This window comes from Manis javanica, chromosome 10, assembly GCF_040802235.1.
Source record: "Manis javanica isolate MJ-LG chromosome 10, MJ_LKY, whole genome shotgun sequence".
NCBI lineage: Eukaryota > Metazoa > Chordata > Mammalia > Pholidota > Manidae > Manis > Manis javanica.
In genome coordinates, this window is record NC_133165.1 from 104,631,909 (window position 1) to 104,655,734 (window position 23,826).

Sequence of the window (23,826 nt, forward strand, 5' to 3'; positions counted from 1 at the left end):
CATTTTCTGACTATACATGGCAGTTGTCAGCAGAAATCAATTCAGCCCTCAGGTGGTGGCAGAGTGAGCGGGGTCCCTTCCTCCCCTAGTGGTTCCAGGCAACCCTCTTGGGGAGCACTTACCAGCTGCTGAATAGCTGCTCTTCTCCACCGTCCTTCACGGAACCAAGGCAAGTTAAGGTGAACACAGTCTTGTCAGATTGTCCCCACACCTCACAGACGTTATGTAGAAGGTGTAAGGCAATATTTGTTGAGGTGATTACTTAACTAATTAGCAAATGAATCATAAACAAATGTAAGGTTGGGGCTCATGTCTTTACTGTAAAATAAGATCCATGAAAGCAGGAATGATGTTTATCATTAGCTTTGTTTATTGTCAACCCTCCCAACAATGTAAACTCCAGGAGGGCGGGAAGCTTGTCTATCCTGTTTACCTCTGAGCCTCTGCCTAGAGCACAGCCTGGCGCTGACTGGTAGTTCAATGACTGGCAGAAGGAAAGAAAGAGATGGGGTGGGGAGGCGGGGAGGGAGGGAGAAGAGGGGAGAAAGGAAGAGAAAAAGGAAGGAGGGACGTCTTACCCAGCAGGGGATTCTCTACTGACAGTGATCCAAGCTTAGACCCCCCCCCCCACCAATAATGCAACCCCAAGATATTACTGTGTACATGTTTTGGAGATTGTTTGAAGAGGCAATAATGTCCTTTAGATCTTAGAGTCAGTTGGACAGAGCTCTGATTTTCACTTAGAGTAACTAAGAACCTTTCAGTACTATGCTAAGTGTAGCACTTGTGTCTAGTGACTTCACTGCACCATCGTCCTGTGCTCTCGTGAGTGTGTGTCACCTGCTACCAGTCAGCCAGAGATGGGCCAGTGGATGGGCCAACCATAGCAGTCAGTAAATGCACCAAGACAGGGGCGACAGCGGTGAGCAAGAAGGACAGGTGTGGCATTCTGGCATTCTGGTGTGGAAGGCATACAGTGAACAGGAAATAAACAATTTTAAGTGGTAGTAAGCTCTGTGGAGAAAATAAAACATAGAACAAGCAAATAATTACAATAAAGTGGTGGGACTGGGAAAGACAGGGCACCATGGAGACGACCACAATGAAGGCAGAGTGTGCCAGCTGATCTAAGGGGGATCCCTTCCGCCCCTTCCTCTACTGCACTGCTCATTCCTCCACTGTGAGGGCTTCAGGAGCACCCAGATCTACACAGCAGTACCAACTCCGTGCCTTTGTAGGAGCGCCTGCCTGTCATTTCTACTAGACTACTGGCCCTTCAAATCATCTCTCCCCCGCTGCCCGATCTTCCCTCCTCCTGCCACGCCCACCCCCAATCGGACCACCTCTGTGAATGGCATCAGTAGCCCTAGTCAGACACTCGGGCATCATAGCTCCCTGCCCCTCACTGGCCACATGCAATCAGCACCAAGGCTGGTGGATGCAGCCTTGTCAGTATCTCCTAAACTCAGTCATGTCTCCCTGCCCCCACTGCCATGTCTATTTCAGGCCATTTTAATCTTTCTCTTCCAACAACCTCCACTTCTAGTAACCAACCGCATCCTGCAGTCACACTAGAACCACAGTGGTATCTCCAAAACACAAATCTAGTCTTGGAAGCTCAGAACCCTTCCAGGATAAATTTCTTAGCATGACCCTCCCGATCTATCCTTGTTTACCTCCCAAAGAAATTGCCCATTACTTCCTCCTCCCCTTTCAATGCAGCCATGCCAGGTTCCAGCCCTCAAACATGCCACACATCCTTGCCTCTCTCTGTAATACCCCTTCACCCCTTCACTGGTGAATTCAGCTGCTGGCTTAGTTACCACTTCCTAGAGGAGGCCTGCTTTCACCAGCCTCCCAGGCTTAGATTCATGTTCATGTCCACCCTCTGGGTTCCCACAGCCCCCTCACTTTCTCCACTGATTGCCTTTGCTATGTTTGCTTTAGATTTTGAGCTCTGGAGAATAATAACTGGATAGTTCATTATTGTGTCCAAGGGCAAGAGAGCCACAAAGACAAGCTTTCCTCTTTGCTAAAAGTGGGACAATAATACTTAACTGGTAGTTGTATTGTGCAAATTGAATGAGATAATATGTGGCAATGCCTATCACAGCAGAAGCACAGTTAGTACATGAAGAGTAAATTATAGTTGTCATAACGTTAGCGTTAAATCTAGAACATTTTATTGAAGTTTGGAATACTTTCAGAAAAACGCATACAATCTTAAGTGTCACAAATGAACACACCCTTGTCCCCAGGCCCTAGAACAGCACTATTGTAAAACTCAAATGTTACTTTCCCAGGCGCTCCCTGGTCACATCCATATTACAACTTATATAATCTAATTATATATTATCCACCACCCATCGCTCCAATGTAAGCTCCAGGAGGACTTCAGGAATATTTTTTAGTCTATTTTGCTCACTGCTGTTTTCCTAGCGCCTACAGTAGTGCCGGGCACATAGTAGGTGTGCAATAAAAATTTGCTAAGGAATGATTAAGTGTTTACTTCCATTTCTCTAAGCTCCGAGGTGCTGCTGCGGCATCGTGGCTGAGTGTGCTTCCAGGCTAGATGGCGCAGGCCCCTGCCATCTGCACCCAGCTTGCCTGTGCCGTGAGCTGTGAGGGGCACGCACCCCATCTTGCGCGGCCCACCTAGCAGTCCTCTCCTCACTCTCCTTTCACGCCCCCACCTCTCTCGGCGAACCCGGCCCACCCTCCATTTCGCGTGTATCATAATTTTAAAAAATAGTAACAGCTGTAATAGTCGCTTCCGTCCTCTGGAAATCACTGGTTCCCTAAGGGTGCTCCTTCCGGGGACCCGAAGTATTCTTGGTTGGTGGCAAACTGCGCCCTCCGCGCTGCCTCCGCAAGGCACTTGGTCAAGCTCTGGGCCTTCTACCTTCTGATCCGCCCCTGCCGCCGACTGAAGGAGGCGTTTATCATTCGCCCCATTTCGTGGAGGGGGAAATTGAGGATGTGAGAGGTGCACCCAGCCGCTCAGACCACCTGACTCCGAATCCCGCTGTCTTTATCTTCATGCACACCACGACGACTGCGGTGGTCGCCACCGTCCCTTTCGGTTGCCCGAAGTTTTCGTGGATACCCCGCCTCCCTTCACCAACCATCGCCGTGGGAAAGGATGTGGCGCTGTTCTGGGTCCTGTGCCTGCGGCTGTGAACAGCATTCCTGCTAAGCAAACTGGTAATGAACCAGGCAGTGGCCGGAGCAGAGAGGTCGCTCCCACAGAGGGGTCGGGCACAGCGACTCCGAGGAGGCGTCATTGACTCAGACCAGGGTGGTGGGAAGGAGCCGCCGCGCCGGGACGCGTTAGGAGCGCGGAGATGGCAAGGAGGGCTCCAAGCAGAGCGAACGGCAAGGGCCTAGCTCCTTTCACAGCCACTGCCTCGCTCATCCTCCCCCCAACTTGGCGAGGGGACATCTTTGCCCCATTATACAGACGAGGAAGCTGAGGCCTAGAAAGATTAAGAAATTTGCGAGTCGAGTTCGAACCCCTTGCCCTCAAGTCCGCCAGGCCCGGGCTGCGTCCAGCCCGCACTCCGCGCCGCCTCCCGGCTCCCGCGCCGTGACCTTAACTCGGCGCGTGCTGGCCCCTCGCCCCCCTCTCCACATTGTCCCACTTAGCCCTGCTAGGGGAGAGCAGAGCGGGGGGCCTTCCGAGCGACCGCGGGAAGCGAGCCCAGCGTGGGGTTCCGGGTGAGAGAACCCCTCGCTCGGCGTTAGGGACCCCGCCCCTCCCGCGGCCGGCGGCGCTGCCTCTGTCCATGGTCAAAGCACCCGCGTAATCCGCCTTTCTCTTCCGCCTGCCGAGCCCCATTCATATTCTAATCACAGAGCGGCCGGCCCGCGAACGGCCACTTTATCGGGGCCCGCGGAGGCGCAGCCGGCCCCCCCACTTCCACTTCCAGCCCCCCAGCTTGTCGCCCCCGCCTTTCTGCACTTTAAACTCGGCCGAGGAGGGGTCCCTGGGAAAAACGCGTCCCCACTTGGATGCCGGGGCTTCTCACAAACTCCGCGGCTGGCTGGGGGGCGGGGGGCGGCGGGGCGAGGGCGGAGGGGCTGAGACACAGACCGACCTACAGAGTTTACGGGAAGAGGCGGGGAGGGGGTGTCGGAGGGACCAAGGGGGATAGAGACGGAGGGGCAGCGTCCCGGGGTGAGACAAAGACGTGGAGGCAGGGGCTGGACACCGGAGAAAGGGAGCAAGGACGAGACGAGGGGACAGAGTGGGGGACAGAGGGAGACAGGCCGAGAGGGAGAGACGGGGAGAGGCGTGAGACACGAAGGAGAGGGAACCAGAGCAGGATGGAGAAAGTTCTGGAGGAGACGGGTCGGCCCCGCCCAGCCTCCGCCCAGCCTGGCGGTGCGGTCTGGGGGCCGGGTTCCCCTTCCCCCGCTCCTCTACCCCGCTCGTGTCCGCGGACCCGCGTGGAAGGGGACCAAGGCGCACCTCCTCCCGCATTCCCGGGGCCCCCGCTTAAGATCTGACCCAGGACCAACCCGGGAGGGGGGCACGAGAGGAGAGCGAAGGGCGCGGGGCCCACTCGTGGCTGCGGAGGCGGCGCCCCCGGCTCTCCCGAGCCCCCCACCCAGCCAAACCGCGCCGCGCCGGGCTCGATCCGGCGGGGGAGGGGGAGGGAAGGGGGAGGGGGCCGCATCTAAGCCAATTTTGATTTCGCCTGTAATGAGTGCCGGGCGAGGGCTGGAGAAGGCCTCTGGAACTTTAAATAAGAAAAACGTTGCTAATGCTATAATAGAAGGGGGAAGTCGGAGGGCTGGGATTGCGTCGCTCCGAGCCCCCCTTTTCGGAGGCGGCTTTTCTTATTCAAAACAGGCCCACAATGGGCTTCACAGTGCGCCTCGCCACGGCCCCATCTGACGAGCGGCCATTCATCAGGCCGGCTGGCCTATCAATGACATTGCTCCCATCGGGGCTCCTATAAAATGATGCTTTTTCCCATGAAACATCCGCAAACATTTTGACGGGTTTGGCTTTGCCCGGCTGGATTACCGAGGGTCCCCTCGCTCGGTCGCTCGCTCTGTCTCCCCCTTCTCCGCGCGCTCTCCCCTCTCGCTCTCTCTTCTTTCTCTCTTCTTTTCTCTTTCTTTCTTTCCTTTCCTCCTTTATTCTCTCGCCCTTGCACCCTCCGCGGCCCTCTCGCTTTCTCCCCTCCTCACTCCCCTTCTCGCTGGGCATCTCTGGCACGGGGGATTCCCAAACATCAGGATTTTGGGGGGCGCCTGTGCTGTCCATGGGAAGAGCATGCACTGTGGGTTACTGGAGGAACCCGACATGGATTCCACAGGTTAGTCCTAATGGTGGGGGTTGGGGGAGACATTTGGGAGGGAAAGAAATGGAGAAGGGGAGCACAGAGCCTGGGAAGTCGCCCCCGAGGCCACGAGTGGGCCCCACTCCTTTCCCTCTCCTCTCGTGCCCGCCCCTCCCGGTTTGGTCTTAAGTTGCAAAAAGTTGCGAAGGGACAACTCGACAGTGGAAACGCCAGAAAACAGTGGAGAGCGTGCAGAAGTTTTCAATCCCGCACGATGCGCGATGTGTGTAAGTGGATGCGTGGAAGTGCGTGTGAGCGTGTATAAGCGTGTGATTGTGTCTGTGTGTGTGTGTGTGTGTGCGCGCGCGCGCGCGATGAGGAGCGTGCTTTCACTTGCCCTGAATACAAAGTTACGTAAAGTTTCTCTGGCTCGCAGCGAGCTCGAGGTGCCACTAGCAGAAACTTTGCGAGCCGACCGCCCCTTCCCGGACCCGGCTCCTCCCCCGGGTTTGGGGGCCCCCGAATAGCGGTGCGCTCGGGGCCTGGTGGCTAGAGCCAGGAAGCCGAGCGGAACTCCCCAGAGGCGGGGAGGGCAACCGCTCCGCGCAGTGCCTGGGAGGTGGGGACCGAGGCTCCGACTGGTGGAGACGCGCAGCTGGAGGGAGTGGCGGCAGCCAACCCGGTGGTCCTGGGAAATCCGCGCCCGGTCGGGAGGTGGGAGCCCCGGGCTGTCCGAGGCGGGGTGTAGCCCCCTGCCGGGAAAGGGCACCCGACGAGGCGCTCGGCTCCGGAGCTCTAACTGCTGGAGGTGGGGGGGCAGGATGCACCGCGGCAGGCGAGGCCTGGTGACAGGGTCTGCACATCGCTCAGCATTTTGAGGGCTGTTGGTTGTGGGCGTCAGGTTTTGGGGTCGTGTTGGTCCGTAACACCCGAGGAAGAAAGCCAAGAAATCTCTTACATCAAAAAAGCCTGGTGTCTCCGTTCTTTCTCCAGAAGAACCTTCGCCACCTTCCACGTCTAACGCCTTTGAAGAGCCGCCAAACTTGTAGATCTGAGTTATGCCCCCTTTGTCCCTTCCAGATGAAGAAGTTCTCTGGAAGTTCGTTTTCTTCCCAACCAGTCCTCCTCTGTCCCGGTTCGGCTGCAGCCTCGGGCTTCTCTGGGAGGCGGGGTTGGGGAGAGGCAGAAGTAGGGCGGTGAGAGCAGCCTGGGCCCAGGCAGCAGCCTGGCGCGATCTTGGGAGGATGCCTACCAGCATCCGCTGCTGCGCGGAGCAACAAGTGCCTTCCAGCCTCTGCCATCGCTAACACATAGCGATGTTCTTCTCTGAGCAAATGCACATACATCACAAGAATGTTTCCCCACATCCACCCTGAAGCGGACTGGAGATGGATGTGGGGTGGGGGTAGGGTCATCCGGGCTTCGCCCCAGATGGTCTGTCTTCGGTCCCGGCGAAAAGATTTCCAGCCCCTCCAGGATTTTGCCCAGGCTCTGGTAGCCGGGTCACCCATTCTCTCTGGCTAGGGGGAATCTTCGGTTTTCCAGGGTTGTTGTCTCTCTGATCCCAAGAACCAACTCCCTCTCCCACTGAGCCCCCCCTGAGTGGGTGTGGACCCCTGGGCGTGAGGAAGGGCTGAGCCCCGCAGCCCTCCTTACTGTGTAGATACCTGAAGGCAAGGGAAGCGGCGCTTGCCGCGCGCCTGGCAGCTGGGGTCTACTCCGCTGGCGGTCTTTACCAGTGAGGGTAAAGAGCCTCTCCCTCCATGTTTGTATGTCAAATTCTTGTGCTACCTCGTACCACCTGGGTACCCCACCCCCGAATATATGCTTGAACAAAATTAAACACTTGTCTGCGCTTTTTGCCGCCAAATATATGCAAGGGGCCCTCGCAGGACTCGGGGTCTCCCCACAGTTCACACCGGCCATGGCCCAGCTGGGGGTTTTAGCCGCCCCCTTCTCACGACTGGAGCGTCTCTGTGCGATCTGGGGTGAGCTGTGTGGCTTTCGGTCTTCGATGTAGCTGGTGGTCGTGGAGGCAGCTGATCACTTTCACCCTCAACTATAGACATCCCTAAACACGTTCTGAAATCGAAATCTTTCACCATCTGCAATTCTCCCCTTTTCGTAATTCCGAGACATCCCTAAACCGCTATCCTGAACGCAAAAGAAAACTTTAGGGAAATGGCAGCGTTCAGAAATGACACGAAGCGCACCAGGTGACATTTCACTAGGGAAGTGCCGCTCGGCGCGGTCCGGTCCAGGAGCCTCCCCTCACCTCCCTTCCAGAGAACTTAATCCAATTAGCTTTTCTCCGAGTTTCCCTTGTTATGTAAAGGTCCTTTCTCCCCGGCGTGCTGAGACTAGCGCTCCTAGGAGCCGTTGGATTCTGCATTTACAGAAGATTGCGCCAGTCCAGAACCACGAATATCATTTTATTATTTATTCCGAAAGGGCTGGGACAGCCGCTTCCCAGCAAGGGCTGGGGCAAAGTCGGGAGCGTCCGGGATCAGAGGCTGGCGAGCCCGTCCTCCGTCCCCTACTCTTAAAAGGAAAATCCCCGCAAAGTGCCTCGGGCCCGAAGAGCGGTTTTGCAGGGACCGGGGCTCTAGTGGTCTGCCTTGGGGCCACTTCAGCCTGACCTGCGGAAACGCGCCCCTTTGTTCCGCGCACCGAGCCGGTAATATATTCCTCGAGTTTTCCCAAAATACTAAACAAGTGTGGGGCTAAGACAATGGCCCGTCGAGGGAGGCCGGGGCACCGGCGCGCGCCTCTTGGGCCTTCAACCTGCCCTCCGCGGAGCCGGACAAAGTAGGGCCCCTTTCCCGAGAGCCCCACCGAACCGCGGAGCTCGGGCGCGACCGCGAAGGCCGCAGGGGCGCGCGTGGGGCCGTCGAAGCGCAGCCCCGCGGGTGCGTGCTTTGCAGATGGGGCGGGCGCGCGTGCCTCCCGACCCGCGCCGCAGGCCGACGCCGCGCAAAAGCGAGCAGAGCCCCGCGTGGCCCACTCCAGCCGCAGGGGCCGCCAGCGGCGGCTACGTGTTCGTGGCTTTGTGAGTCCAATCCGGGCTGCCCTGCCCGGGCGAGCGTTGCTCAGTTACTCTGGGAACCGCGGAATTCGAGAACGAGGTAGAAAAGTGGGTAGAATTTTAGGCCACGGAGAAGTGCGGAGCGGGCCAGGGCGGAGTTGGTCGCCTACGTAACAGAAGGGTTGTTTCTCGTAAAACGGGATGGAATGTTAGAGAGGCGCACTTGCCGATTCCGGACTGGAAGCTTACGCCTCTAACCACTTTCTGTCCAGATCTCCAGAATCGAGCTGGGGAGGCCAAAGTACCCTGGAGCGGGATTTGAGCACCCCGAGCCTGTACGGCTGGAAGGCATGCTGGTCTACAGGCCCTGGCTCAGCGCAAGGCCCGATCTGGTTCCTTGGGCCCCCAGGTGGGGACGTCTAGTGACTTTGGCGCAGGGCCCACGGCCGAGAGCTGCCGGGTGAGAAAGAGGCCTGGGTCTCCGCCATCCTGTCCCAGGCGCGGCCTCAGGCCGGGAGCCGCCTTCTCCGGCCCGGGGACCTAGCCTTGCGGGGTCGGAGCAGCGAAGGGCCGAGGGCCTGAGCTTTGCTCCCGCGCCCAAATCAGAATGCTTTTTCCTCCCGGGAAGTGTGTGTGTGTGTGTGTGTGTGTGTGTGTGTGTGTGTGTGTGTGTGTGTGTGTGTGTGTGTGTGTGTGTGTGTGTGTGTGTGTGTGGCCGAGGGTGGGGGGCATGCGCGCCCCCACTCTCAACACCTGCCAAGCGCCGGCGTCTGGGTTTGGCAGCAGGGTCAAGCGAGAGCCGCGTGGTCCCGGGGTCCCCAGGCCCGCTGGCTGCAACCCTTGCCGGCGTGGACGCGGCGCACAGGCCGGCCCCGGGCTACCCCACACGCGACTCCGCGCGGAGGCCGGGGACAGTCCGCTTTCCCGTCGGCCTGCAGCATCCGGAGACCCGAAAAGTTTGCCAGGGCGGCCCCGCGGCTAGGCCCTGGGATTTCCATAGTCGCGCCCGCCCCCCTCCCCAGCGCGTCGCCATGGAGACTGCTGGAAGTTGGTGGTGGAAAACAGACCCGGCGCAAAGCAAAATATTATGAGTGCAGTTGGGGTGACTTGAGGGGGGTGGGGGACCGGAGGGCATGAGCGAGAGCCAGAGGCAGAGGCCAACCACAAAGGGCCGAGTGCGAGGGGAGAGAGGCGTCTGCACAGGACCTCCCGGCTGTGTGGGAGCTGGACCGTCCCGCTTCCCAGAGGCGCGGAGGTCTCCTAATTTCTCTGCAGTAGCTACACCTTAACTCAACCCACCTGAGGCAACCCCTGCAGCCAGCCACCCCACTACACCTCCCCAGCTTCTCTTCCAGCTTCTCTTCCCATCTCAAAGCTAGGCGCCAGCTGGGCAGTGCGCTCGCCTCCCCCATGAGCCACAGGCTCACCAACATGAAGGGCTCTAGCTTTTCTTCCCTCCCCACCCGTGGGTGATCTAGGATGAATTTCTCTCCTCTCACCCTTGTCAACCCCTATCAAAAAAGGTGAGGGGCTAAGATAAGGCGGGAAGGGGAAGAGAAGGAGATGCCTCATCAGAAATCGGAGGGGTTTGGAGGGAGGGTGGAAAGGAGATTCCATTTGATTTTTTTCTCCTTTCTACCGTGGGAAAAGCTCTGAGTTAAAATTCTGACTCAGCCACTTCTAATGTTACTTTAGGTAAATCTTACAGCCTTTCCAAAATTAATTTTCATTCCCTGTAAATGAAAGCTGATCTCGCAGTCTGGCATTCTCTTTACTATAGAACTGGGAAGCGTATGTGAGCTGGTTACCACTATCTGAACTGCTGTCATCCCCTGCACAATTAGTAAATCTCTCCCACAACTAACAACATATTAAAACATTTTTATGAGACACTTAGGATTTTAAGAGTCATGAAGAATCTCTGACAACCACTTTTGAGAGGCCATCATTTCCTCTCACTTACACCTGAAGTGCATTCCTTAAGACCCTTGATTTTATGGGGCTGTGCCCAGTGTCAATTTAAGAAACAGTGAAATGCCCCGAGATGATGAAGCCGGCATCACAGACCCTCACATATATTGGAAAGGAATACAAAACGGCCATTGTGGTAAAATGCTGCCATCAGAGGAAAACCAGACTCTATCCTCCCTTTCTCAAGCTTTTACAAAAAGATGAGGCTCTTCGCACACCCTGCTACCCCTCCTGATGATAATTTGAGCAGGGGAGCCCTTCCCTCCTCCCTGAGACTTGGTTGCCTCATCTGTAAATGAACGGATTGAATATAAAAATCACTATGGTTCATCTAAACTTCTATGACTCAGTTACATGCCTATGTCCGTGGATGCTTGGCATATATGTGAAATCTGCTCCAGTCTTTATTTACAAAGTGGCTCTTTTTGGTTACTGATCCTCCCAAGTGCTCCACGAGAGAGGCATTGCTGTGACTTGCATCAGGAACAGGGTTTCTCTTCCATTTCCAACATTATAAAATAGTGATTCAAAGTCAAATTAGTATGTTTGTTTGCCATGGTGTCTTGGCCAAAAAGGCTGAGAAGGTATAGAATGGTGACATCACAAGTTGGAATGCCAGAAGGCCCCCGAGAGCCCACCCTCCGTGCTCCACTGGCCACGTGATCTTTTTTCCGGCTCTTCCCTCCAGAGCTGCATGGCTCTGCGGGATGGGAAACACAGGAGAAATACTTGATGATGTTTTTACCCCTTCCACTCTATGTGAGATATCTTGGCAGTTTTATTAAGGTTAGGGGAGAGAGAATGAACTCAAATTCAGACTTGTTGGGAAGTTTCAGATAAGAGTTAAATATATATATAATTTGGGTGAATTTATCAGAGGTTATGTTCAGCCTCACTCCCGGAGCACCTGTTGTGGGAGACCCTGGGGGTGAACAAGGCCGCAGTGCCTGCAGCCAAGGACTTTAGAATGTATTTGACAAGGGAAGGTGCAGAGCATTGAGAATGGTGAGAGCTTTGAGGCACATAAAAACAGAGTCCTCTTGGAGCCTGGAGGAAGGGACCCGTCCTCCTGCTGAATACCCTCCACGCGGTGTCAGCCTGGGAATAGGCACTTGCTCACACGTTCCTTATCAGACTTCTGCATCGTCTGCATTACCCCTTTTTAGGAGAAGGAGGGTCTGGAACTTGCCTGAGGTCACAACTTGTAGGCAGCAGAGCTAGATTGGGGCCAGACAGAGAAGCCCCATTCCCTCACCGACCCCCCCCCGCCCGCTGCCCCACCACCAGCCCTCTTCATCCATGCGCTGCTAGGGTTCTAGCGTGGTTATGACTCTGGCCTTGAGGTGGATTTGAATCCCACTCGGTGAGAAGGGAAACATATGGATGTGAGTGGAGAATCACCGAATGTGGTCATGTTTGGGCCCCAGAGGAAACATCTTGGAAGGAGCCGTGTGACTCTGCATTTGAAGAAGATTTTCAATGATGGCATGATAGGACACAAATCGCAGTGTATCACAGAGGCTGAGTATAGATTTTGGGCAGATTTCAGCTTCATTCACTCCATCACTCAAGAAGGCCATGTGTCTCCTGTGTGCCTGGCACCCTGCTAGATAGATGCTGGGCTTAACAAAAATGCACTCTCTGCTCCTCTGGAGCAAAAATTCTTAGACAAACAAGTAAACACAAAAAATAGGTAATACCAGTGAGTGATAAGCACATGAAGGAAAAACCACTTTCCAGAGTAATGAAGAGAAAGCATAGTGATGGGAAGGTTACGCTCCCATTGGGTGCCTTTCTGCCACACAAAGCTGTGTGCCTCTGGGCTGGAAGCTTAATATTGCTGAACCTCAGTTTCCTTATGGAACTGATACAACATCTGATAGGGGTGTTGTACAAGTTGTGAAAGTGGTAATAGATAATGTATATTCAATACTTACTGTATGTGTTCACTTTGCTAATCATTTTTATTTAAATGCATTATCTCTGTAATGCTCATGACTACCCTATGAAGAAGGAATTGTTGTTATTCACAGTTAAGTGGGGGAAAGCAATAGGCTAAAGACAAAAATCAAAGCTAAAAGCCAAAGTGTTCAATCAGTTTCTGAGCTCTAGAAGCTGGGCTGGTAAAATGTACCTTGATTGCATGGGAAGCAAGATTGATCTCAGTTATTATTGCCTAACTTGCCTGAGGCAGAATCCAAGTAATAAACCTAGCTTCTTATCTGTACTTTTAAAGTTAATATTGATTAAATGCCTCTCATGTGCCAGGCATGTACTAAGCACTTTAAATGCATTATTGGTTGTATTTAAAAATATATGTTACAGGAGCTATTATTATCTACTCCTTTTTATGCAATGGGAAACTGAGGCAGAAAAAGGGTATGTATGAAGGGGCTAGGTAGCCTAATCTATAAGTGATCCACACTCTTAGTCACAAGGCTACGCTGGCTTTCTCTTCTTTTTGCTTTAGTGTGGGAGAAAACTGTGGCAGGATGTCCAATAAAACACACATCATTCCAGAGGAAGAAGAGGATTTGCCCTTCCCTCCCTATACCAAAGTGTGAGGATAGTTCTTTAAACTGTAAAGACAAAATTTTAATTATTGTTGGCAAATACAGGGACATAAAGCATTCATCTCTTTCCTGCAGATGTGAGATGTACTTTTCCCAGTCTTCTCTGGGAGTCATTTGAAGTTTAGCTAACATTTGCTTCGTCTCTGAGAATGTCGAGGCTTCATTCGTGTTCCCACACAGACATACTCCAGTAAGAATAACCGAATGAGGTGGAAGCCATTAAGTCACGAGAGAAATACATGTAGCCTTTAGGCAGCCAGATGTCATTCGCAGGTGGGTGTTAACATGTGACTTCAGGTGAGTGTGGTGTGACGCAATGAGAACATGAACTTTACCGGCAGGAAGACCAAAGTTTCAATCCCAGCTCAGTCACTTTCTAGGTGTGTGACCCAGGACAAATGACCTAACTTCCCTAAAGCCTCAATTTCCTTCTGTGTGAAAGAATCCACTTGTTACCTTCGAGGGTTGTTTAGAGACTATAATGGGATTGTGCATGTCAAGTTAAGCCTGGTTCCTTGAAACTGCTCAGTAAATGGCAGATCTTACTATTAAAAATAATTATCTGGTCTTCCTATGCCCAATCCTAGGTGTCTAGTTGGGAAAATGGTTAGGATCCTGATAAAAATTTAGACTGTTTGAGCATATCTAAGGTGTGTTCTGCACTATGTAGACATAGTCTCAGTTCTAATATCAAGTTAAATCATTGTTTTCTTAGGGGGTTAGACTGAGGGATTAATTTCACTTTCACTTCTCTACCTTTCACCTTGATTTCATCCTTGCGCTTTCCAATTTGTTAAAGGCAGTGGAAAATGTGTCTTTGTAGGTCAACACCTGTTGACTGAGATTTAAATGCCAGAAGAGCATTCCATGGAGCTCTCAAGACATACGCGCACACCTCTGATGGAGGCCCCCCCACCACTCCTGATGCCCTGCCAGCGCTGGAATGTGATGGCCCGCATTCTTAATCCCTGTCCCTCTTTATACTTGTAGGCATCACTGTTTTAAAGGCTGAGCCATTTTTCACTTGATTTTTCAGGAAATGGAAAACTCGGCTTCAAATGGGCCATTCTCCAGAACTGGTTTCAGCAGGATGTGGGGGAAGAGTTTAGTTCTCTTGTCTTAATTGCGTTTTTTTTTTAATAGGGGGAGAAAATGTTCATTTGTTCTGTTTCTGTTTTGCTGTTTGGTTTTTGCCTCCATTGTGGTTTTTGAGTGTTGGAAATGTTAACAGCTTTTCTTTAAGACAGAGAGAGAGAAAGCAGAAAGGAGTCCAACCATTATGTGTTCAGTTGAGTAGGATCCGAAGTCAGGCAACTAACACAGGATTGACCTGTGCTAATAGATTTCGTGGTCTGTGGCATCTGCTCTGATCTTCAGAGCAGCATTACTTTAAAATATGTACAAAGTTTCCACTTTTGTGGACAGTGAATCCTCAGTAAGACATCAACAGCATACTCTGCCTCTGAGCAAGTGATAATTATTAGTAGACAGGTGAACCTGTCTGTATTGTTGTGATTGTTTTAATTTAAAGGAATAATAAAGCCTTTGAAAGGCTGCAACCCAGTGAAGGTTGGTTAGCATTTAGTGTCCTGTGTGGTTTCTGACTACCCAGTTGTGCTAAAGGTCAGCATTATTTAGATGCAGCCTAAGTGAGCTTGATGAATATAGCAGATTTTTATGTAATCAGGGTGGAGAACTACTACTTCATAAGCATTGATCCCCTGAATCCATGCTGTTGGAGAAAATGCAGTATCAGTCAACACAAGTGAGCTACTCTTTAAGTAGATTTTGCAGCCATTTGAATCATCTAAATGCAATCACGTGATTAGTGATTGCTAATTATACTGCCAGCATCTAATTTTTGAGAGACAATTGTGTTTTGTGAAGAAAATCATGTTAATGTGTTTGTTTTGAATCTTGTGACTGCTGCTAAAGCTAATATTTGGCTTTTGAAGAACGAAGTGTTTCTTTGAATTTTACAATTATACAGTTTAGAATTTTTGACAAATGTGCATGAGTGATTTTTTGAATTCCACATCCTCTTTTTCTGAATGATTTGTCCAAATTTGGGGTGTTCACACCTATAATGTATTTATCATTTGTGTGCTGATTCTAAATGCTCATGGGTAAGATTAAGTTCCTATTGAAGTTATTAGGATTTTATGAAGCTCCAGAATTGGGCCCATGGCATACACTCAGACATATTTGTGACAGCATTAATTGATTAAACATGTTTGGGGGGTTTTTTTGGTGTTCAGTTCCACTACTGATAATAAATACAGGGGGAGGAAGAATTACGGTGCTTCTGTTATAGGTTTTTGCACCACCAAAAAGAGAATCAACTAACTTTGTATCATTCTAATATGACTACTAAAAAGCCCAAGATTTCAATTTTAAGGAATTATATTTCTTTTTCTTGATGACTTCTGTCAGAAAAGCAAAATAGTTTCTCCATAAAGCATTGTTTGATATCATAGAAAGTAAATAACATTGGCTGAGAAAACCCTGGGCGTTTATAAGGAAGAAAGATTCCAGAGGGCGTGAGGCCCTCCTTTAAGACATTCAAACTTGAAGCATTGCAAAGATTTCTAAAGCATTGAGCTGTTGTAAGACAGGCTTTGGTCTCCTCAAACTTTTATTTCCAACTCAGTGGGCAGAGTTTTTTGAGATGGCTGTGGTTTGGGTAGGGGACCTTTTCAGAAATGCCAGCTTTTAGAAAAAAACAGTTTTTCTTCTAGTCAAGGTTCTGTTTTAAAGTTTGAAAACTTTGCTGTGATTTGAAAAATGAATTATTTCTCTGCTTCATTGGGGTTTCCTCTGGGTTACCTCACAGGGCACAGCTGGGAAGCCCTGGGACGGGGAGAGCTGCCTGCCCAGACCCGGCCCATTGGTATGAGGCATGGGGTGTGCGGTTCCCCCGGAGCACAGCCTGGCAGCAGTGATGGGCAGAGGGGCCCACAGGGGTCCAGGGGGACCCAGGAGATGAGGAGCTGAAAGAGAGAATTCTCTATGGGTTTGTGTTTGGTTCCATTTCCCTTGGCATTGAGAGGTACTTATTTTAAAAAAAGGAACCACCAAAGTTGTCTGATGGTAGATAGTAAATGGAAATTATATACTGATACAGAGATCATTTTTGAGAAGGAAAGAATGAAGGAAGGGGGGACGGAGGAAGCAAGGAGAGAAAGAGGGAAAGAAAAAGAGATGGAGGGAGGGGAGGAGGCGGTCACAGTGAGATCAGTTTAGTATTTGACAAGAGGCTGACTTCAGGAGTGATTTTGAAAATTACTACTTTTTTAATAAAGTGGCCCTCTTTTTGAAATTGGGTATCAGATGGATAACATTTTATAATCTTTTCCAGGCACTGTGCTACATGCTCATTTGTGTCAACCTCATTTAATTCTCATACCAAACCTATGGTATTATCATCCCCATTTTACAGGTGAGGAAACCAAGATTCAGAGAGTCCAGTTAACATGTCCAGGCCAGGTGATGGTTAGTGTCAGACCAGGTTTTGAACACAGATTATTCTGATTTCAAAGCCAGGTTGCCTCCTTGCCTCCTAAAACCTGGGAAGGAAGGAAGACTCCATCTAGAGATGTCCATTCTAACTCACCTCCTTACCGTGCAGAGAAGCTAAGGAGGTCGAGTCATCCCTGCTCCTGGCAGGAGGCAGCAGCTCACACTGCAGTTCTTTGGGGCTCCCTGTCATAGGTGTCAGTGGGTGTCTGACCCCCATGGGCACTTGGATGTGACTTCGGCAGCAGGCTGCTGACTGAGGACACCCGCGGTTGCTCCTTCCTGTGGGTGGCGTGCCTTCATGCAGTGCGTGCCTTTCAGCTCCAGCCATCCTCAGAACTCCTGAATTCAAGCTGGCACCATGTCTGTGCAGGTATCCCCCACCTGCCAGTTACTTTGGCAAAGTTGACATCTTCCACACATCATCAAGGGCTTCATATCTATTTGCTTACAGACATGATTTTCCTTATAATAGGTTCAGATTAAAAACCTTAGTGTTAAGATAACAGTACCTTCCGTTTGCATAGCATGGTACAATTTGCAATCACCAATACAGTCATTAATAGGGAGTTTGCTAATCACCGGTACAATCATTAACAGCTCTGTCTCTGGAATCCCAAAGGTTTGGTGAGAACTGGCTTTGCCATGGGTGAGATAAATGAACTCAGCAAATTATGTAACCTCTCTGAGCCTCAGGTTGCTTTTCAGTGAACAAGAGCCATGCATAGTACCCACCTTGTAGGGTATTGTGAGGATTAAAAGAAGTAATGCAAGTAAAGGGGTCAGCACAGAGTTTCTCCTTATGTTCTCCTAGTAGATTCCAAGACCCGCCTTTTCCCCACATCCTTCCCCACAAAGACCACATAAGAGAAGAAAACAAAATTTTATACAACATTTCCCTGTGTTGTGTGTTCTCCATACATGACCTCATAAACTTGTGAGCTCACAGGATCACTTCCATTTTATACTTAGTGGAACTGCTGCTTGGTGGAATTCACTGACATGTGTTGGTTCATACAGGAAGAGACTATCCAGTCTGAGGCTTTTTATGACATGAAAACCCATCCTGCTTTCTTTAAACTAGGCTATCTCCACCCCAGTCAAAACCATGTCTTTGTAAGGAAGGGCTGGGTCTCCTTCCGCATGGAGTTCTCACTGCTGACTTACCCACGTGGGTCTAAAGCACACAGACTTGCCAATCTCATTTGACATGTGCACTTGACACTGCCTCCTTTTTCTCGAGATTTCCACCTCTGTCATTATCTATGCTTAGCACAGTGCAAAGCAATCTATTAGAGTGTTTTGCACAAGTCAGTGCTCAATAAATATTTAAGATATAACTCAATCTATCCTTCATACTACGCATAAATGCTCTATCTCTTTGCTTGGTTTTTAGGAAACTTGGCTCAAGGCTCCATGCAAACAAGTACTTGAAAAATTAACTGCAGATGAACTGACAGTCTTTTGAGCCCCTGCTAGGTGTCAACCACGGTGTTGGCGCTTCACTAATTTAGTTCTTTCCTTCCCTCCCCACTAACTTTGCCTCCTCTCCTCACCGATCTGCTCTTCTGTGCCAAGCACCTTCCTAAGTGCAGAGAATAGTGAGTGAATAAGGTACAGTCAGCTCTTAAGGAGCTTATATTACTTCTCTTAATCCTCATACTAGCTTCATGGGGTAGATTTTTTTTTCTATAGGAAGGAAATTGAGGCCCATGGGGTTAGGTAATTTTCTGACAGTTTGCAGAGCTCACTTAGCCACTTGTGAGGGAGGATTAATATTAGTGTCCTTCTGGCTTCCAAGGCCACATTCTTTTCACCACACGAAGAGATCCAAGACTCAAACAGAGAGAATGATAACTGGAAGGGACTCGAGAGAGATGCCTTGGGGGTGGGCATGGTATAAATATTGCAATAAAGACTTACACAGTGCTTATCATGTAAGCACTCTGTGCCTTAGGCACTTAATCCTCATGGAAACTCCGTGAGGTGCTGCTGTTAACACCCCCATTTTGCAGATAAAAAAATTGAGGCCTGAGGAGGTTGAGTCACTCACCCAGGTCATATAGCCAGGAGATCAGACTTGAATCCATGGTCTGGGTCCTTAACTACTACACTGTCATGAAACAAAAATAAATGCCTATATTATAAGCAGGTACTTAGGAATGAGAGCAATTCCATGTATCTAGAACTTGCTCTGTGCCCACACAATACTAAGTGCTTTCCATGCACTTGTTCACTGAAATGTCACACTGCTAAGATGAAGTGGGCAGATTATCACCATCCAGGTTTTACACAAGGGGACATTGAAGTTTAGAGACTTGACCTGAAATCATTCAACTAGTAAGTGCTCAAGCTGGAACTCAGACCATTTGTGTGTAGCTAGTTATTAAGCCCTTGAGCTGACTTTTCCTTCTCCTGGGTGATTCTCAGGAAATGGTTCAAAAGAGAGAGAAAATGATATGCACCAAGTTGTTCATTGAAATATTATAAAACATACAAACATTAGCTCAGTGGAACACTGGGCATCTTATTCAATGATAAACACAAAGACTGTAGCAACATAGGAGAAATCTGCACGGTAGAATGTCAAGAGGAAAAGGAATCGAAATTGTATGTTCACAGGGGTTACAGTCCACATATGTGTACATATGGACATGAGATGGGGAAGCAACACAGAAAAAGGACAAGCAATTCACGTGTTGGAGGAGCGGGGTTGTGGGTGAATATATGTCTCTAGTCAACATTTAAAATATATAATTTCCATGATAGATTAGCATAGGAAAAGAATGTGTTTTGCCTAAGAGAAGGATGTTTTGATGATTATCTCCAAAGTTCAGGCTAGTTTGAAGTCTGTTTGGGGTCCTGCTGCCTGAAGTGCCTGGCTGCTGAGGTTTTAGGGAGAATCCACATCCCCTAACAGAGGGGGTGAGAAGAAACTCAGAAGAGGGGAAAAAAACCTACAACAGGCAGTAATGTCAAGAATCAAATAATATCTATCATATGCTGTGCACAGCGAGCGGCCTTACTCCAATAATCTCCAATAATAAAAAAAAATCAGATATTTATGTTTAAAAATATTGTAGATGTTCTAATAAATATTTATATTTAATAATAGTGACGGAAACAAAAAGTCTGCTGACATTAGGTAGTAGTAGCTAAGTTCTCTCCAAAAGTCAAGGGGAAATGACATTTTCACAGCCTGTTTGTGCAGTTATGTACATTAACTCTGGTGTTCTCAGGGATATTTTCAAAGCAGATATTTTGCACCGAATTAATCTTCGACAGGAGATGGCACTGAACACCTTAGCTTTAATTTTTTCTAGACTCCAGGGACTGTCATGGTCTTTGAACTACTGGCATTGATGCTCCTTTGGGGTTACCTTGTTAATTCTTGTATATTTCAGGTAATGGCACCTTAATCTCTTTGCCTACTTTATGGTTTTATCTGTTGAGTTTTCCTAAACTGAGAAAGGACAGTAATATTATTGAGTACCTGTTGTGTGTTTTGCATTATGTTAGACACCGCCTAGTACCCACAGAGAGACTTTAAGGCATGTATAACTACGGGTATTAGAATACACGTTAATGGTTAGGTTAGAGGCAGGTTCAAATCCTGACTCAGCTGCTTACCGGGTGTGCAATCTTGGGCAAATCATTGCTGTGGTGATGGCGTTGGTGAAGATGACAATGCCTGCCTTGCGGGGGAATGCCTGCCTTGGGAGGCCGACGTCCCAGAGCTATTCATTAGTACCACGTTGTACTCACCTGCACTCTGCTGTGGTTGAAACCCAGCTGATGAGGAGGAGACTTGGGGACACTGGCCACATGGATTGGCTAGGGGAGTGAATACAGTTAGCCAAAGAGAGGGCAGAGTTCTCATCTTTTCTCCTCTAGGCCTTTCTCTCTGGGCCTTGCTTGCCCCATCTATAAAATGGGATAATACTACCAACATATGAAGTGATTACAAGAATTGGTATATAAACAGTTTAGTACAGTGTTTGGTACAAAATAGGGGCTCAGAAAATGGTAGTTATTGTAACTATACCAGACAGGGAAACTGAGGCTCAGAAAACTTAAAGTACCTGGTCAAGTTCACAGAACTAGCAAGACTGCGAAGCTTAGAAGTAGATCTTCTCACTCCTCCCTCCGTTGGCGTCTCCCTACCCAACGGGAGGGACTTGCTCACTGTGGCTGGGAGTTAGGTTGGTTTCGCCACTGGCAGTTGCTAATTTCCAGACCTGTGGGAAAGAGTCCCCAGGGTACAAATGGACAGGCAGAACAGCCACTGGGCACACTTAAGAAATCTGGAGAGGCAGCTAGAAACAAAAAGAGTGAGTGGTTTGGGCATTTGAGACTGCAAGGGTGTTTAAAGAACAGTGCTGCGTGGTGATAGAAATAGTACCCCCTTGCGTTTAGTTAGCCCATTAGCCTTCATCAGAAACTTCCGTCTAGCATCATCATCATAATCTGGGTCTCGCAATAGCCTTATGAAACAGATGTGCTCATTTGACCGATGTGGACGCACACATAAAATGGGAGCTGGGGGAGATTATTTTTTAAAAGGATATATTAGAATTGAGGAAGTGAAGAAAACTGCTCAGATTTTTAAGCAAAAGAAGAAAAGTAAAAAGAGACAAACTGCTGTGCATGCTTTCTGGCATGTCTTCCACGGTGAGCGAGCGGAGTTATGGACTCAGAATCCCATCACTGGGGATAAATCGAGAAACTGAAGGAGGAAGCAAATCCTTGTCCTGTTCTTTGCAGAAAGACAGGCCGAGGGCATAGGGTGTTGAAGCAGATAATAAATGGGCTGGCCTTTCCGTGCGGAGGGCATTTTAGCACCCTTGAGCCTATCTGAAATGCGTGCCAATCAGCTACAGGGACAAAGATGACCCAGAGGCCATGTCCTGAGGCCCAGGGTGCAGGGAAAACTGTGCACCAAGCCATTCACACTCATCTGTGCCCTGGCCACACATCCGAGTAAAGTGTAACTTGCCCAGCTGTATTCGGGATATTGACGAGACTCACTTCCTGCATTACCGTGACTAAATGAGATAATTGTGGAAATGCTTACTGTTGGAGCATAAAGCTGGCGCTCAGGGATGAGCTATGTGGCAGGATGCTTGTCACTTTCCAGGAGATGTCATTAGCGTCACCTTGGACTCACCTGCGTCATGCTGTGACTGAGACCCCAGCAGATGAGGAAAGGACACAGGGACAGGGGACACCGGTCGCATGGATTGGCTAGAGGAGGGAATACAGTTAGCTAGAAAGAAGGCAGAGTTCTTATTGTTTCTCATCTCACTGCACTGCTCTTAGTTCAAGCTCTAAGATTTACTTAACACTCTTGCAGTGGCCTACTGAAGGGGACCGTTAATTCTTACTGTGCCTAGGATGATCCTTGTTTACGCATGGGGTCCTGGCAAAATTCTTAATAATGCAGCTTTTCAATCTCAAAGTGTCCAGATTTGGATGATAAGTGGCATGGACTCCTGCTGCTCTTTCTCTCCTTCTCTCCCTTAGCAGCATCAGATGGAGCTCCCCACAGACCTGTTCTGCTCAGGCCACACTCTATCCAAAAGCGTTCAGAGGCTCCCAACCACCTATGAATACAATCCAGACTCCGTAACCCAGCCCTGAGTACAGAGGCAGGGCTTTTATATGTGCTCGCGCCACAGCATCCCGCAGAGTTATAGTCAAACAGGATAGTCGCAAAAAACACCTGCTGAATTAACACTTGAATGTGTGCATTCCCACTCAGGCTTCTTATCAATTTCTTGAATGTGTCATTCTTCTGCCAGCTTTGGGCCTGTGCACGTGCTGTTCCTTCTGCCAGGAGCACTACCTCCTCCCTCTTTACCCGGGCTTGTAGCGTTACACCTTCTTCCTCTTTAGTGAGGTTAGGCTCCTTCCTCCAAGAAGCCTCCCTGACTCTCACAGATCAGGTCGGACCTCCCTTGTTTCCCTCTCCATGACTCTCTTGGAAATTACGTATCTACTTGTGGGATGATTTACTGGCTGACTCCCACACTGAACTCTACTCTTTCATGAAGGCAGAAACGGTGTCTGAACAGGTCACTACTCTGCCCTCACAGGGTAGCTCAGTGCGGTACACATGGTACGCTGTAAACAGTTGAAACAACTTCAGTAATTCCCCCATTTCTACAGGGGATATATGCCAAGACCCCCAGTGGATGCCTAACCCTTCGATAGTACCGAACCCTATATATACTGTTTTTTGCTATATATACCTACCTATGATAAAGTTTAGTTTATAGACTAAGCACAGTAAGAGATTAACAACAGCTAGTAATAAAATTGAATTATAACAATATATTGTAATATAAGTGACATGAATGTGGTCTCTGCCTCTCAAACTACTTTTTTTTTAGATTTCTACTTTTATTCATATGACTTTATATATTATCAAAAATTCTTATTAAATGCACAAATATAATTTATATGTTCCTTGGTAATTTATTTCCTGAAGATAATCTTTTCTTTTTAATTGTTATTATTTTTTAATTTTGGTGTCATTATCAAACTCTCTTATACTGTACTTACCCTTCCTGTGATGTCATGAGATGATAAAATGCCTATGTGATGAGATGAAGTGAAGTGAATGATGTAGGCACTGGGACGTAGTGTTAAGCTACTACTGACCTGACAGTGTGTCAGGAAGAGGACCATCATCTTCCAGACTGTGTTGGAAGCAGGTATCTGAAACCACAGAGAGCAAGGCTGGGGATGACTGAATGTAAATCCCCTACTATGCGCTGCCCTTTCAGAGCCAGTGCACCTGCTTGAAGCCCTCCCATAGCTTTTTAGCCCATCTGGAATAAACGTGAGGTTCTTACTATGGCCAGCAAATCCCTGTAAACTTTAGGCCCTTCCTAACGTCTGACCTCGTTTCCTGCTGCTCACCGCCTTCCTCCTCGTCCTCCACCACGCTGGTTCTGGCTGTTCTTCACGCTCTCCGAGCCCACTCCTATGCAGGCCTTTGCGCTGGCTCCAACATCTCCTCTTCCGAGAAGCCCTCAGTCTCCTGCTACCTAAAACAGCACCCCCATCTCTATCCCATTCTGTCGCTTCATTTTTTTCTTAACACCCGTTGTACTCTGAAGTCATCTTGTTACTTGTTTTTGTCTGTTTCCACCATAGAATATAAGCTCCCTAAAAGCAGGGACCCTGTCTACCGTGCTCATCACTAGATCCTCTGAGCCTGGCATACAGTTGGCCCTAAATCAGTATTTGGTGAGAGAGGGAAGGCATAAAGGCAGGGTCAGGGTGGGGCCGTCCCTTGCAGGCAGGCCTGGGGCTCCTTCCTGGAACCCAGAGGCCCCTGGGGCAGGGCCTGTGGCGTCACCATGGCAACCCACTGACCTGAGGCCCTGCAGAGAGGCCACAGCCGCCCACTTCCTGGGACCCAGACTTTCCACACGTTCCTGTG

The 23,826-nt window shown here is 49.5% G+C and overlaps 1 protein-coding gene across 2 annotated transcripts in view; it reads left to right on the forward strand.

Annotated features, from left to right (window-relative positions):
- Positions 1-4,895: 4,895 nt before the first annotated feature.
- RFX4 (regulatory factor X4) overlaps positions 4,896-23,826 on the forward strand; it is a 141,021-nt gene continuing 122,090 nt past the window's right edge. Inside the window, exon 1 of one of the 2 annotated variants that reach the window (XM_073213785.1) lies at positions 4,896-5,327. In XM_073213785.1, coding sequence (XP_073069886.1) covers positions 5,285-5,327 — 43 coding nt within the window. In that variant the 5' untranslated portion in view covers positions 4,896-5,284. The remainder of the gene's footprint in view (positions 5,328-23,826) is intronic. The other variant, XM_037007098.2, reaches the window with a different exon arrangement.